Here is a 15,602-nt window from a genome sequence, read left to right as displayed (position 1 = left end):
GTGGTTACTATGTTCAGACCACACCAAGATCATGAACATAGTTTGAAAACTGGATTAAGGTCCTGGTTTCCTCAGAACCTGTTAACCACAGTTTTCAGATTTGAACAATCCAGACTTCCTTATCAAGGGAATGAGAGCTGCATGCAAGGGCAAAAGGCTCATACGTGTCTCAGTGAGACACAGTTGTCTGTAGAGAGCCCAATTTATTTATTTATTGTTTGTTTAGATGTATGTGCTGTGTTTCTACCACAACAGCGGTCAAACTGACATGCAGACAATACACAATAATGTAAACCTTTCCTAAAATAGATTTAAAACTAGTTAACAAACCAGAATTTGGAATGAAAGGGGTGGTACAGAGCTGAAAGAAAATAAACCCTGTACTTGTCTAATCCTTCTTAACGGATTTTAGCAAGTGTCCTTTCTCCCCTTCTCCGAATGGGGGAGCATCCTTTCTGCCCCACCCCCCACCCCACTGCCCTGCCAGACCCATTAATCTCTTCTTAGCACATCTGACTCAATAACAGTCTTGTGGAAAGCATTTAAAAGCAGTATTATAACAATTAGTAGTTTACAATGTGGCCACACAGTAATTAGCAGCACTACGAGCTGTTTCCACAACAGAAACTAATTGTACTGTGAAATGACAAAAACCTCAGAATGCATTGCACTGGGATAAAAGAATCTCTAAACATTGTTATAATTATAATTATAATTATAATTATAATTATAATTATAATTAATTATAATATATGCATATTTATTTAATACCCCGCCTTTTCCCTGACAGCAAGTTTTCTGGTCCCAGTCATTAAAAATAACAGCCTACTCCCAACTCAATAAAAATGAGAGCAGGAAAATCAAAGACTATCCCATGCAAACTGGGCAAGACTTCCCACTCGTACATTGCATCAAAATGTTCCCACTTTCACCATGTGTATTTGCCTCAACAAAACACCAGGGCTCAGATGTTATTGCATACTGTAAAAGAAACAAGGATGCATGGATAATAGGTAGCCCCACTGTCTCTCTGGCATTTAACCTTCCCTGGAAATAGGGGGGTCATTAAAGTCTGTTTCCATTGTTCTCCTGCGGCCACACAAACTTTGGTTGAGCTTCCTAAGAATACTTGTAATGTGCACTCAGTTTCTGAGTCAAACTGTGTCCACGTATCACTACTGCTGCCTGCTGTGTGGGGTAAAGACAGGAAGTCAACTCCATGGTTAGTAATTGTAGGAGCAAGGGAGAGTCGTTATTGATATCACTCCTCCTTCTACTTCTTCATAGTTGCAGCCACTGCCGTTATCGTTACTGAGCGGTCTCCATACAGATTGTGATTTACAGAGCTTTGTAAGCAGTAAAGGTCCTGTTATGTACTGAAGTTCTCACCCTGGGCCAGCAGGGGGATACTGTAGATAGTTTTCACTCAGGCCCACATATGCAAATAAGGGATTGAAAGTGACGTTCAGTGATTGGATAGTTACAGAAAATGGTTACTGTTGCGTTCTAGTGGAGCTCTATATAAACAGGCTGGCTGAACCCTTCAGTTTAGTTCTGCTCTGGCCTGTGAATAAACAAGAGCTGTTTGAAGAATCGCTGTGTCGTCTGATATGTTCACCCACAACTTAACAGGTCCCTGACCTGAAAAGCTTGCAGTCTAAATTTGAATGGGAAAGGAGAGACAAGGCTACAAAAGGATGATTACAAACAAGTGCAGTTGTTGTGTTTGTTCAGGTTTTGTTTTGTGGATCAGCCCTTATTTAGTACGAAGTTCCTTTTCATTGTTTCAGGCCTCTTTTGCTGTAGTCAAGCTAAACTCAGCCTAATGGGAATAGAAACATATTGTTCAACCTGGAATGTATAGATTTAGCTTGCTTTCTATCTCTCTTCCTCACTCCCCCTTTCTTAGACTGGTCCTAATTTTTATATTTCTGGAGCCACCAGGTCTGAACCCGGGAATATACTGATTAGCTGAAAACTGCAATAAGAAATGGCTTCTTTCTTACCAATTACCTTGCTATCAGTGCAGATAGAAGTGTAGAATAAAAAAAAAAAGTTATGTGTGGGGTTCAGGAAACGCCCACAAATACTTTTCAGTAGACAAGACATCCAATTTTTATTATTTGCCTACCTAAGCTTTGTATATTTTTAATTATTTTACTGGCAAAGCAGATGAAAAACAAGTTTTCCTGTTTTTGTTAAGTTACTACAGAGACCAACTTAAAGCCAGTACGACATAGACAGTGTTAGTATCTGTTGGTTTGAAGCCTAGAATATACTAAGATTCTAACAAAAAATTTAATTCTTTTTCAAACTTCACAAAATGAGACTGAGTTGTGAGCAATTCAAAGGTTTGCTGCATCTTGCCAGTTTAACTAAAAAGTAAATTGCTGTGAAGCATGATTATATGTGCTTTAAAACAGACAGGTGAAGGGCACTAAAATACACTGTAGCTCCTCTGGACTGCAGCATCTGAACTCTTTAAATCAACGGAGAGAAAACTATTGAGTAAATAAATAAATAAAATATTGCATGACCAGTAAAGCCTTCTTAAGTCCAAACTCCTTTTTACCGCCATGTTTTCCGATATGATAGAAACCTTTTAGTAAGTGCCCTAAATTTTTAATTTAAAGTTTGTCAATAATTATTTGTGATTGGCATCTCAAAGATTACAGGAAAAGGCTGCTGATACAATCGAATCCCTGCAAAAAGCTGGCATTAAGGTTTGGGTTCTGACGGGAGACAAAATGGAGACTGCCGCAGCGGCCTGCTACGCCTGCAAACTATTCAGAAGAAATACTCAAATACTTGAGTTAACTACCAAGAAAATAGAGGAGCAGAGCTTGCACGATGTGTTGTTTGATTTAAGCAAGACTGTCCTAAGGCACAGCGGCAGTTTAACAAGGGACACCTTCTCAGGGTATGTATAAAGTACAAATTCAACCAAAGTCAAAATTTGCATCCTTTTTTTTTGGCATTGGTTCAGTGGCAGAATTGGAAACAGCTTTTAAAAAACCATATATAGATATACCATATTTTTCCATGTATAAGAGGCCCCCTATTTTGGGGGCCGGCTCCCTCGGCCAATAAAGCGAGACGAGCACCACAACCCCTGAGTCAGCCACGACTGGACCTAATGGTCAGGGGTCCCTTTACCTTTACCCTTTATCCTGTGCAACAAAATTGGAAATTGAGGGAATAGATTTCTTGTGAGAGTATCCTAGTGCGTAGAGGGAACAAAAACCTAGTGGTGGGGTTTCTACTCTCCACGGTGGTAATTGGAGGCAAAAACAAGATTGCTGTATCAAGTTAGTTACTTCAAATGGCAAGAAATCTGCTGTATCAAGTTAGTTACTTCAAATGGCAAGAAATCTATAAGACGGTATTCAACCAAATTATCCTGTCAGCGCAAGGAATGGGACTTTCTCCCCTCTCCTCCCTCCATGCCTCCCTCCTCTGTCCCCAAATCTTCTTTGGAGGGTTGGGCTAACAGAGAGAAGAGAATTAGGATGCACAAGGGGGGAGAAAAGATGAATAATGTTCCATTGCACACTGATAAATCCTTGAGCTGAAGGAACCGTAGCCTTAGCCCTATGTTACATGCAACCCAAAATACCCTGAGTGTGCTGCGTTTCAGCATGTCTTTTGAAGCAGCTGCTGTATAAAACACGGTTGGTTAAACTGCAAAACCAGCATTAATTTGTGTATTTTTGTCACTCAATAGGCTTTCAGCTGAAATGCAAGATTATGGTTTAATTATTGATGGAGCAGCATTATCATTAATAATGAAACCACGGGAAGATGGGAGCTCTGGTAACTACAGAGAGATCTTCCTTGAAATCTGTAGGAACTGCAGCGCGGTTCTATGCTGTCGCATGGCTCCTTTGCAAAAAGCACAGGTTTGTGTTTCGCGTCTTCAATTACATGACAAATGTATATTTATATAAATATTGAAAGTCTCCGTGTAATGTGTTGTGTTTAAATACCCACCTTCCAGTGATTGATAATGGAAGCAAAAAATGAAGAAGAAAAAACAAGGAGAAATGAGTGAAAGAATTTCTGAAAGAAAGCAATTAGTTAATGGTACATTAAAATGGCACCCTGCTGTGCCACTGATTTATGTATGTTTCAAGCAGATTTCAGGGATTGACATGCTACTTGGAAAAGAGCTCATTTAACTAAGGAAAAGTGCTGTATTTTCAGCTGATGCTACATTGTGAGGCTACACATTAACCTCACATGGAAAGCTGTTATTTCTATTTCCTTGTGTTTTTGTGTTTAGGAAATAAGAATAGGTGTGTGTTGGAAATTCTTTTGATTAGGCCTTTATCAGTAGATAATTGGAATAACACTGGACAAAGATATAAGGGTGGCAGAAAGAAAACAACTAGGCCCATCTTGGGGCCTGTTCAGCCGTTACTTTCCTGTAGAAAAGCGAAATCTGCCTCTTCCTCTTGCTGTGGAAAAGAAGTATTAAGTGAACTGGGTTATGTTGCCGGATGAAATATTTCCCTGACTGCCTAATCTTTTATCAGAAAGAATAGAGATTTTCTGCCATCTAGGTGTGGAGATTATCTGTTCAAATAAACATCATACAGTTATATCTTTGGTTGTTATTTTCTCTCCATAGTAAAGGAAGGGGAATTCTGAGTTTCCTTAGAAAGTAATGTGTGAACAGACCCAAATGCCAGCCTGTCTGTTTCACTACTGCCTGGAAAATAGAAGATTCTGTGAAGTGAATGTCCTTTCTTCTTACCTGGTTCAGTTTCCACCACCACCGAAATATCTAGCAAGTGGAACATTGAGCATAATGGCGCAGTTTAGAAACATGTATGTAACATTTGCACCTTTTTTCCCTTCCAGATTGTAAAATTAATTAAATGGTCAAAGGAGCATCCAATCACGTTAGCAATTGGTGATGGAGCAAATGATGTCAGTATGATCTTAGAAGCACATGTTGGCATTGGTAAGTGGATTGTTATGGTCAGGTTTAAAGTCATCATCATAATGTAATATTGAGTCACTGGTTATTATGGTCCTAGTACTTTGTCTGTATCATTGCCATTGTTTCCTCAATCTATTGTGGAGGAGTACATATTTTTCCCATCAGTAGCTAAGTCTCCATTTCACTCTTGGGTGGACGATACTTTGTGAGCACCATCAGCTTTCTAAACATTAGGAGCAAATGATTCTTCTCAGTTTATGATGATGGAGAGGGAAGATACTGGCTTGCTCTGAACCTGCTAACCATAGTTTCCCAGTTCAAACGAAATCTAATGATAAGTATCACCAGTTCAGTTTCACTTCATCGTTTCACTTTTTGCCATTTTGTTTTTCCTTCCAGGCCTCATTGGGAAAGAAGGCCGCCAAGCTGCAAGAAACAGCGACTATGCAATACCCAAATTTAAACATTTGAAAAAAATGTTGCTTGTTCATGGGCATTTTTATTATGTCAGGATATCTGAACTTGTGCAATACTTCTTTTATAAGGTATATTGGGGCTTTTGTATTATGGTTGTTAACAGTTTAGACAGAGGCAGATTATTTTGAAGTTTGTTGTCTTGGATTCCACTGTGTGACCATCGTCCTTCCAGACCTCCGTTCTTCCAGTTCAACTTTAGATTCCTCCTACTCTGCTTCCTAGATATGGGGGAAACCTGTTTTTCTAAAACCACTTACTTCCAGAATGTCCAGTAATGTAGTAAGTAAAAGAGCAAGTGGTTTGATGGCTGCAAACGTGAATCAGCTTCTAATTTCAGTTGATCAAGCTGAATGGAAGAATGATGGGTTTGTTTTTATGTTTACACTGATAACCGGATCATGTTAGTGATAACTTTCGCCAGTGTATGCTTACAACAACAGAGTCTCTTGTGTTGTAAATCTAAAATGCCAACCTCAGGTGTTTTATAACAACAGATCAGCACATTAGGCATATGTATTTTGTTTCCTTCGGGGAGTAGCTCATCTCAGCCTACAGTAAGCCAAATCCTGTTTATTTCACCTTTTTGCCGCTTTGACATACTAATCGATGCACTGATTCACTGGTAAAATAAGATAGCCAAATTCACCAATGACATCCAGAATCATCACCCCATAGGGCATAATAAGTATTGCAAAGACATATAAATGTGGACCAATGTGAAGGATTTATTTCTGCCGTGGGAACAGGTTTACATTCCACTTCTAGCACAGTGTTGAATAACCATTTGAACTAGCCTAAACTCTGCAGCAATGCACTGCTCTCATAACATCAAGGCATAGCGCAACATTCGTCTGTAAATAATCTGATGAGTAAACTCAAATGTAGCAATAAAACTTATAAACTATTGAAATCTCTTAGTCTGAAGCTTATAGTCTACTACACAGGAAAAGAAAGAGTGGGGAGTAGCAGTATGTGTATGTGTTCCTGGTTCCGAGCCTGTTTATTTGTGTATCGGTGTCTCCACGTTTCCTCCATCGTGTCATTAATATGTACAAGCGTAGAGAGACAGCTATACAGCATTTCAGGAATTCATGCCTTTGCAGCGTCACTACTTGGACCTGAAGTAATCTCAGGGCTCAGCCTAGAAATCATGGTTCTGAGCAGTTTCCCCTTTGCCCTGCCACTTTCCTCCGGAAAACCTGCTCTTTATAGGAATAAATCGGAGCAAACATATTTCTGGAGAAACCTGATTGATAAATTTGCTGTGATTCAGCGGTAAAGATATGGCAGGGCAAGGGGAGGTCTGGATGAGCTCTCGGTGACTGCAGTTCATTTCTTCAACCATCCAGTACTGTTTCTGCCTCCTCTTCCTGAGGACTACATTGTTTGCCTTTTTTTGTGCTTGCTTCCGTATCACCAACAGCCATTTCTGTGACTGTTGTCCAAGTCCTCCTCGCCTTCCTTTTGCAGACTGTACTTTATGTTCCCCAGACGTTACCTTTAGACATATATTTCCCTAGAACTCTTTTTGCTCTTATCTCCATTTCCAGGGTGTGGGCAAGAATGTACAAACAAAAATCAAAGCAGCAATATGTTTTAATTGCTTGCCACTTTTAAAAAACAGCTTTTCTACACTGCCATAATCAATGTAGTCCTGAAAGAGTTGCCCTTTTATCGAGTTTTGTTTTTTCAAAAGCTAAATTCTCTGTTCAGTTGAACTTAAATATGTGTTTGAATTTGTGTAGCAGCCAGTTCATTTATATACTATGATAATGTCATGCAACATATCTTGCTTTTGTCTTCCAGAATGTCTGTTTCATTTTTCCTCAGTTTTTATACCAGTTCTTCTGTGGGTTTTCACAGCAGGTATCTCAAAAAACTTTTCCCCCTTTATCATTAAACCAAGTTAATATTATGAAACATGTTCTTTATTGGTCCAGTAGAATTTTAAATGTATCTTGATCAATTTATCTTGCTTTGCGTGATGTTGAATGAAAAAGTATAGCATTTCCTGGTTTATCGGAAGCACAGATGATGAGATATGCTCCCTGAAGCATGCAGATTTTAAGTAGAACCCACAGTTGCAGTTAGCTTACAATTCAGCATAAAAACACACACATAGCTGTGAGTAAGTGGCATGACCCTAAAATCTTTAAAATTCATTGCCCTTGTGAGTAAGGTTATACAGTAAGCAGTGTTAGCTTAAAGAGCACCTGAGAGCACAGGTCTTATTTCAACCAGCTGACCTCTATCTCTTGTGCTCTTTTATTTACCTTAGACAGACAGTGACCCATAATGACTCATCGTGTGATGTTTGACTTATAACAATTTCATGTTTTGAGGTTATCAAGTAACAAGATGTATTTGTTGAACCTGTGAACTTGCCCTCAAGAGCTGACTTCATCCAGCCAAAGCTAACCTAAGCACTTTCACATCCTGTGGGATTCAGTGGAAGAGGGAAGCAGGTTCTTAAAATTTCCCACTGGGAAATCAGTGTGGAACTAAGAACACTTACTATTGGTTGGATTGTGTCCTTCTGGACTATGACAATGTGCAGCGGCGGAGGAAGACGCCTGGGTGCCTGGGGTGGCGTGCCCAGGGGCGGGGTGCACTGCGGGGCCTCCAGAGTCTGCCTGCCTCCTTGCACTCAGCCGCCCTACAGCTGGGGGTGGGAGGCAGCGGGCGGAGCGTTTGGGCAGCACGGAGCCTGCGCACGTCCAAGCCATTGTGTCTCTCCCAGGAGAGACGTGTGGCTTGGGCGCGCGGCAGGCCCCACGGTGAGTGCCACCTGGCATTTTGTCATCCCCCTTAGTGGTGACACCTGGGCCGGGCCGCATCTACCGCGCCCCCTTCCTCCGCCCCTGACAATGTGACCAGTGTCCTTTGCACAAAATTTGCTAATTAGATGTTTTATCACTCGACACACTGCTCTCTTTGAGGTGCTTCATCAGTTTTTCCCAAACTTGGGTCTTCAGCAGTGCCAGATTACCAAATAGGCAGAGTATGCACTGACCAATGCGACCAATGCCTTTTAGGGGCCTGCAACAATGGATCAAAATAATATTGATTTGATCTTGAAAGGTCAAAGCAAAAATGTATTAGGAGATAATTTGTGAGCCCCCCCCGGCCCGGATAGGGGCCTCCATGGGGTTTAATCCAGCACTGGTCTCCAGCTATTTCTGGACTGCAATTCCCATCATCCCTGGCCACTGGTCCTGCTAGCTAGGGATGATAGGAGTTGTATCCTTTTATTACATATTTTTACATGGCTGTTTATTTGTATATATTTTAAAATTTTACATATGGATGTTTTTTGATGGCCTATATTTGTAATGCATAATAAAGGTTTGGCAAAGTAAGTGGTAAATATTCCAGAAACAGATGGACACCAACATTTAGGAAACCCAGTGTTACGTGAATAGAGGAGTGTGCAGTCACAGTGAATTTGGATAGCTGGGAAATACATACAGGACAGTGGACATGGCATTAAATAGGGTTACTTGCTTATTTCCCTACTTTAAATCTTTGCTGTTACAGTATCGTAAAAATAAATTATAGCCGGTTAATATTATCTGTTTTTTTCCATCTGCAGCCTTTATATGATACTGCGTATCTTACCCTGTACAATATCAGCTTCACTTCACTTCCTATCCTGCTGTATAGTCTCATGGAGCAACATGTCAGTTCAGATACACTCAAGAGAGACCCTACACTGTACAGGTTAGAGTTCATAACATTCTTTGAATAGACAGTGGTGACCAGTTAGTGCCACTCTGCTCAACTTCCCTCTTCAGGGCATGGGGAAACAATGAGATGCTGAAGTAGGTCAGGGATGGGGGAGAACCTTTTGCATTCCAAAGACTGCATTATCAGTCAGGCAAAAGAAGCTGTGGGGCAGCGGGGGTTGGGGTGGGGAGAGGCTGGGGGGACTCCTGAGGACCAGTGAGAGATACAGTAGTACCTGAGGTTAAGAACTTAATTCATTCTGGAGGTCCATTCTTAAAATTATTCTTAACCTGAGGTACCACTTTAGCTAATGGGGCCTCCTGCTGCCGCCGCGCCGCCACTGCACGATTTCTGTTCTCATCCTGAAACAAAGTTCTTAACCCGAGGTACTATTTCTGGGTTAGCGGAGTCTGTAACCTGAAGCGTATGTAACCTGAAGCGTATGTAACCCGAGGTACTACTGTACCTTGAACAGGGCTTTTGCAGTGGGGTGTTTTGTAACCAGGAACATTTTCTTTGGTCTTTTAAGAAACAAGGGGAACGTACCATGTATTTTCAGTGAAAAATTATCTTGAATAGTAAAATAAATGTACCAACACCAAAATAACGTTAATACAGTGGTACCTCAAGTCACAGACACTTCAGGTTACAGACGCTTCAGGTTACAGACTCCGCTAACCCAGAAATAGTACCTCAGGTTAAGAACTTTGCTTCAGGATGAGAACAGAAATCGCGCAGCAGCAGCGGGAGGCCCCATTAGCTAAAGTGGTACCTCACGTTAAGAACAGTTTCAGGTTAAGAACGGACCTCCAGAATGAATTAAGTTCTTAACCCGAGGTACCACTGTACATGTGAGCAGATTCACACATTGGTTTCTTTGTGACAAAGTGCATGAAGCAATTTTTTTAAAATTTGCTGCCACCACTACCACTGAATGTAGTAAGTTGTGTTCCGAAGGTAACCGAGAAAGGCAGCAAGGATTCGGTAGCTGCATCTGTTCAACGGTCACAATAGCAACACCTTCCTGCATTTCCTCATTGAGGGGTTACTGTGTGAATCTGCTTTAAATGTCTTGTGGGAAAGCATTTCTACAAAGGGACTTTTTATGGAAGTTGCCAACTTGAGTGTATGTAAAAATTGTAGCAATACCATTATACAGCATATATATATAAGAGAAAATATAAGTTAGTAGTTAATGTGTCAGATTAGGACCAGGAACACCTGGGTTCAAAAAACTGTTCAGCCACAAGGCTTACTAGGCTATCTAGGGCGTATATCACTGTCCGTTCTACCCGGACACTGAGGTCCAGCACTGAGGGCCTTCTGGCGGTTCCCTCGCTGTGAGAAACCAAGTTACAGGGAACCGGGCAGAGGGCCTTCTCGGTAGTGGCGCCCTCCCTGTGGAACGCCCTCCCACCAGATGTCAAAGAGAACAACAACTACCAGACTTTTAGAAGACATCTGAAGGCAGCCCTGTTTAGGGAAGCTTTTAATGTTTGATGTATCACAGTATTTTAATATTCTTTTGGAAGCCGCCCAGAGTGGCTGGGGAAACCCAGCCAGATGGGCGGGGTATAAATAAATTATTATTATTATTATTATTATTATTATTATTATTATTATTATTATTATTATTATTATTATTATTATTATTATTATTATTATTTCAGCCTAACTTTCCTCACAGGGTTGAACCCAACAAGATCACTAATGAGTAAATGACCTCAGTAACGTAACTGATGCATGTCTCCTCAGGTTCAATGCTAAATGTAAAAGTAGTGTGTTTTTTAAAAATGCCAACAACGTGAAGCTTATTTCAGTTTACAAAGACCATCCTCTTGAAACGAAAGCAAATCTTCTGGAGACCTCTAGTGTTACGTTTTATTATTTAAAATGAGGTCAACGTTCGTGACAATATTGATTCTTCCCGTCTAAAAGGACTTGGGATTATAATTGGAGAGCTTTATGGTATCCCTAAGTATTGGACATCTGTTTAGGAATGCAGAGAGATTATTGACAGGTCACCTTTAAACACTAGAACATTCCTGTCACTTAAGACAGCATTGTGCAGTTTCACATTTCTCTATTTCAACATGTCAGAATTAATAACTTTGTTGTTATTCAGGGACGTTGCCAAGAATGCTCACCTGCGCTGGCGTGTATTCATTTACTGGACATTCTTGGGAGTATTTGATGCTGCGGTTTTTTTCTTTGGTGCCTATTTCCTGTTTGACAGCTCAACTGTGACCAGCAATGGACAGGTGAGTATCTAGTCTGATTAAAGCTGCTCTGCTAACATCAAGAAATGATGTGTCAGTAATCTTAAGTGTTGCTTATGCCTTTCCCCCCTTTCACTAAGTAGGATCCATTATTTCATAACCTAGCTCCCATTAAAATGGTTATTTAGAAACAGGAAAGTTTTGTGGTTCTTATGGGGTGTTTGACAGGGAATGGTAAAATCTGATTCTGAATGTCAAGAATTGTAGTAAGTTGTTATGGTACCATTAAGGAGAAAAAAGTTTCTTTTATGAACCATTATATTATTAATGTGGTTCATTTTGCCATTGATGCATATTTTATATTTTGGAATTGCTTGATTTATTCATAACTTCCATTTTAAGAAATGTGCATTCAGATATCATAGTAATAAACACCATGGTTAATTTGAAAAGAACAACATCCATCCATTCAAAGCATTTCTATTTGTACTCGTTAAGTGACGTTAGATATAATTTTAAGGTCCCTCTGCTTTTTATTTGCATGTTGACATTTATGTGGTCTATTTGTGTCTTGCTTTTTTTCCTTTTTTGCTACTTGCTTCTCTTCCTATCCTCAGCTAATGACAGCCAACACCCACATGGTAAGACTACTGTAGTTTTGTCATGATGTGAGTTTTCCTTTTTTCCCTATCCAACTTCAGTACAGATCAGATATTTCTGTTTAAAACCCAAAGTTTAAAATTTCTGTTTATTCCCTTCCTCCTGTGCTGAAATCATAATAAAGCAGCTTTTAATTTGCATTTTAAAAGTAAAGAACTTTAGGCTACAGGTTTTTAATATATACATATCTTGCTTCTTATAAGTGTGTCCCTGCTTTTCTAGTTACTTTCTCTTCCTGTGCAGCTAATTCTTTATGTTTATTTAATTTTACGCAAATTATATTAATAGATTTCTGGGTGGGCTTTTTTAAAAGTTTGGTGTTCAGAAATAAACAAACAAATGTACTGTTTATCTGAAGTCAGCTTCGGAAAATAAATCACGGGAATGAGGTAGGTAGCAAGAAGAATATCAAAGAAGAGGAGAGGCGATGGGAAGGCAGGTATCTGAGTCTTATTCCAGCTCATTCGAACTTGTACAAATTAGGGTAGACATGATTTAGTGCATGGGTGGTGAACTAGCAGTCTTTGGACCAATTCTGGCCCGTGGGATGTCCCATGCAGCTTTTAGGTGATGGGAATCCCCTCTCCATGTGCTGCAGCCCCACACCCTCAAAGCACAGCTCCTTGTACTGCAATTAGACTTGAAAACAAGCTCCTATTGGTTGGGAAAGGACCACAGCACAGTGATAGAGTATCTACACGCTGAAAAAGAAAGTCCAACCCCTGGAATTTCCAGGTTGGGATGGCAATGTCTCCTCTTATCCTTCTTTTTTCCAGGCTGCCCCATCTCCTCTTAGCTTCCTTGCGAGATGGGCTGACTTCCATATGCACCTGAAATAACTCTCTGTTCTTGTTTACCTGAATGTAAAGGCAGGGAGGCCAAAGACATAACCTTGGTTTGCTACATAGTCATTGCAGAATATATTCTTCATTGCATATATTTTTTCTTGCTATAATTGTCATGGGCACAGATTGTTACAGCTGCAGAGTCATCCTCATGCTACAAGCTCTCGTGAGGCAAGGTCATGCTAGATTATAAATAATTGGCAACCACAGGGGAGCTTAGTTTGTTTGTGGTGATGCAGGGAAAAGCAGTTGAAGACTTAAGATGTTTGCATACTCTTTACGGATGCTTACCTATTTAAATAATTACAAAAGGGTTATCAGCTAATATGCTTCTCTTTAGAAAACATAGGAATACAGAATATTTTCTCATAGTAGCACACCTAGGCTACGAAAGGAGTGGGGTCAGTAATAAGTTCAAGACCCATCAGTATTCTTACATTTCAAAGCCTAAATAAGTTTTCAGCTGACCGCTGATAGTTTCAGGTGGCTGTGAGTCCTAATATTATAATAAAAGCAATAAAAGGCAAATAACAAAGGAATTGTTATCTTTAAGTTGTTTTTTTCAAGTTTCTCCAAGTTTTTCCAAGTAACTAAATATGTTAACTAGAAAGTCAAATTTTAATCTTTGTTTACTATTATAATGGATAGTATTATATTAACTGACAACAGTTTGGAGCCGTAACTTATAAATAATAATACATATAATGTGATGGAACAATTTACAATGGTTAATTAAATAACTGAACGGTTTGTCTGCAAGATTAAGGATCATCTTTATACTTCTTCCATCAGCACTTAATAATATGACTTTTTTTTCCAACAGTGAAGGTCATGGAAAGAAGTAATAAGCTTCAGCTTCTAGGCAGTCAGTTAATTTTCATGTCAATCAATATGAATTACATATAATTCATTTTCCTAAATGGAGTGAATGGCAACTAGCTGGCGAATGTCTGTTTGTGGAATAATTTATCCCAAATGTGTAGAACTTTCAGCCATCAAGAATATTGTTACAGACTATAAAAAGACTGGACTCTCCCTACCTTGGTTCTACCCTAGCAAATATGTATTCTTACTGATTTCCTGTTCTTCCAACTATCTTGGATATCCTGGGTTTACCTGTGTGTCTTCCATGTAGCCATCTAAAGTGCTCAGGTCTTTTCTCAATCAAAAGGAGAACAGGGGTAGTCAGGAGATACCTTGGATATAATTGCGTATGGCTATGGCTATGTGCTTCAGGATATTACAAGTAGGTCCTAGGGATAATAATGCACTGTTATTGTTACTGGCTGTTGTTGTTTATTTAACTTAAGTAAATAAAAGAAAACACGGCACAGTACATTAGCACATCTCAAGTTTTCAAAGCTCTTTCTATATGCTACAGCAACCCTTTAAGGCTGGACAGTATGATTGTCCCTGTGTTACAAATCTAGTTGCCACTTTTTGTGTTATTTTTTGAAGTTAGCATCAGGGGGTAGTTGTTCCATAGCAGGCATCAAGTTATCTTGATAAGATAGTTGTTGTTGTTGTTGTTGTTTAGTCGTTTAGTCATGTCTGACTCTTCGTGACCCCATGGACCAGAGCACGCCAGGCACTCCTGTCTTCTACTGCCTCCCACAGTTTGGTCAAACTCATGTTCGTAGCTTCAAGAACACTGTCCAACCATCTCGTCCTCTGTTGTCCCCTTCTCCTTGTGCCCTCAATCTTTCCCAACATCAGGGTCTTTTCCAGGGAGTCTTCTCTTTTCATGAGGTGGCCAAAGTATTGGAGCCTCGGCTTCAGGATCTGTCCTTCCAGTGAGCACTCAGGGCTGATTTCCTTCAGAATGGATGGGTTTGATCTTCTTGCAGTCCATGGGACTCTCAAGAGTCTCCTCCAGCACTATAATTCAAAAGCATCAATTCTTTGGCGATCAGCCTTCTTTATGGTCCAGCTCTTACTTCCATAGTAGTTCTCTGTAAAAGTGGGAAGGGGGAAGGGAAGATCAGCTTGTGTGATGGAGTCTGATTTTGTTAGTCCTGTTTTCACGACTTTTTAACAAAACTGGAATGTCTCATAGTTTTATAGTCAAGCCACAAAATAGCATTTTTCTTGTCCCTAGCATTAAAATACCTACGCAATGATAAATACTGCATTTTTGTTTGTTTTTATTATAACACTTTTGCCTTGTGAGATCTGTGTTATATGTAAATTTAGTTTTCTCTAATATAGAAATTAGACTAATTTTATTTTTATTCATTACACAAAACACCAGCTTTGTGAGCCTTAGCTTGTTATGAAGATAGGATTTTGAATAATAAGGCATAATTTTGTGGCTTATATTCACTTTTAAAATGTTGACTCTTGTTGTTATCAGACACCAACCTCTTGATAACACTATGAAAACTAGCAGTAACTGAACTTAAATGATTGCCTTTTGCTTAGCAGAATGCTTTGGCTTATTCAGTAAACATAAATTTCCTGAGATTTCATCCCGCACCCTTGTCCGTTTCTAATTTCAGTTTCTAATTCTTTCCACTTTTTGATGCTAATAGTACTATGGAAATTTTCTGGAAAAGGCAAGGTTGTGGAAGATCAAAAGTGAAAAAGATGCCCAATTACTCCCAATTTTTACCTTCTCACTTTGGCCCCCATACTACATCCTAGAGGGACCTGTGGCCCTCAGGTAGAGTAGAGGGAGCTCTTAAAGGTAAAGGTAAAGGTACCCCTGCCCATACGGGCCAGTCGTGTCCG

The 15,602-nt window shown here is 39.8% G+C and overlaps 1 protein-coding gene across 3 annotated transcripts in view; it reads left to right on the top strand.

Moving 5' to 3' along the window:
* ATP11A (ATPase phospholipid transporting 11A) overlaps positions 1 to 15,602 on the top strand; it is a 111,929-nt gene that overhangs the window by 80,178 nt on the left and 16,149 nt on the right. For all 3 annotated transcript variants that reach the window (XM_082218565.1, XM_082218566.1, XM_082218567.1), the window contains exons 19-25: positions 2,669 to 2,920; positions 3,725 to 3,899; positions 4,864 to 4,966; positions 5,345 to 5,490; positions 7,229 to 7,288; positions 9,015 to 9,142; positions 11,274 to 11,409. In XM_082218565.1, coding sequence (XP_082074691.1) covers positions 2,669 to 2,920; positions 3,725 to 3,899; positions 4,864 to 4,966; positions 5,345 to 5,490; positions 7,229 to 7,288; positions 9,015 to 9,142; positions 11,274 to 11,409 — 1,000 coding nt within the window. The remainder of the gene's footprint in view (positions 1 to 2,668; positions 2,921 to 3,724; positions 3,900 to 4,863; positions 4,967 to 5,344; positions 5,491 to 7,228; positions 7,289 to 9,014; positions 9,143 to 11,273; positions 11,410 to 15,602) is intronic.

The sequence above is a fragment of the Podarcis vaucheri genome (genome assembly GCF_965113315.1).
Source record: "Podarcis vaucheri genome assembly, chromosome: 4".
In the NCBI taxonomy this organism is placed as follows: domain Eukaryota; kingdom Metazoa; phylum Chordata; class Lepidosauria; order Squamata; family Lacertidae; genus Podarcis; species Podarcis vaucheri.
Note: the sequence above shows the minus strand (reverse complement) of the source record. Positions and strands in the feature narration are given on the sequence as shown.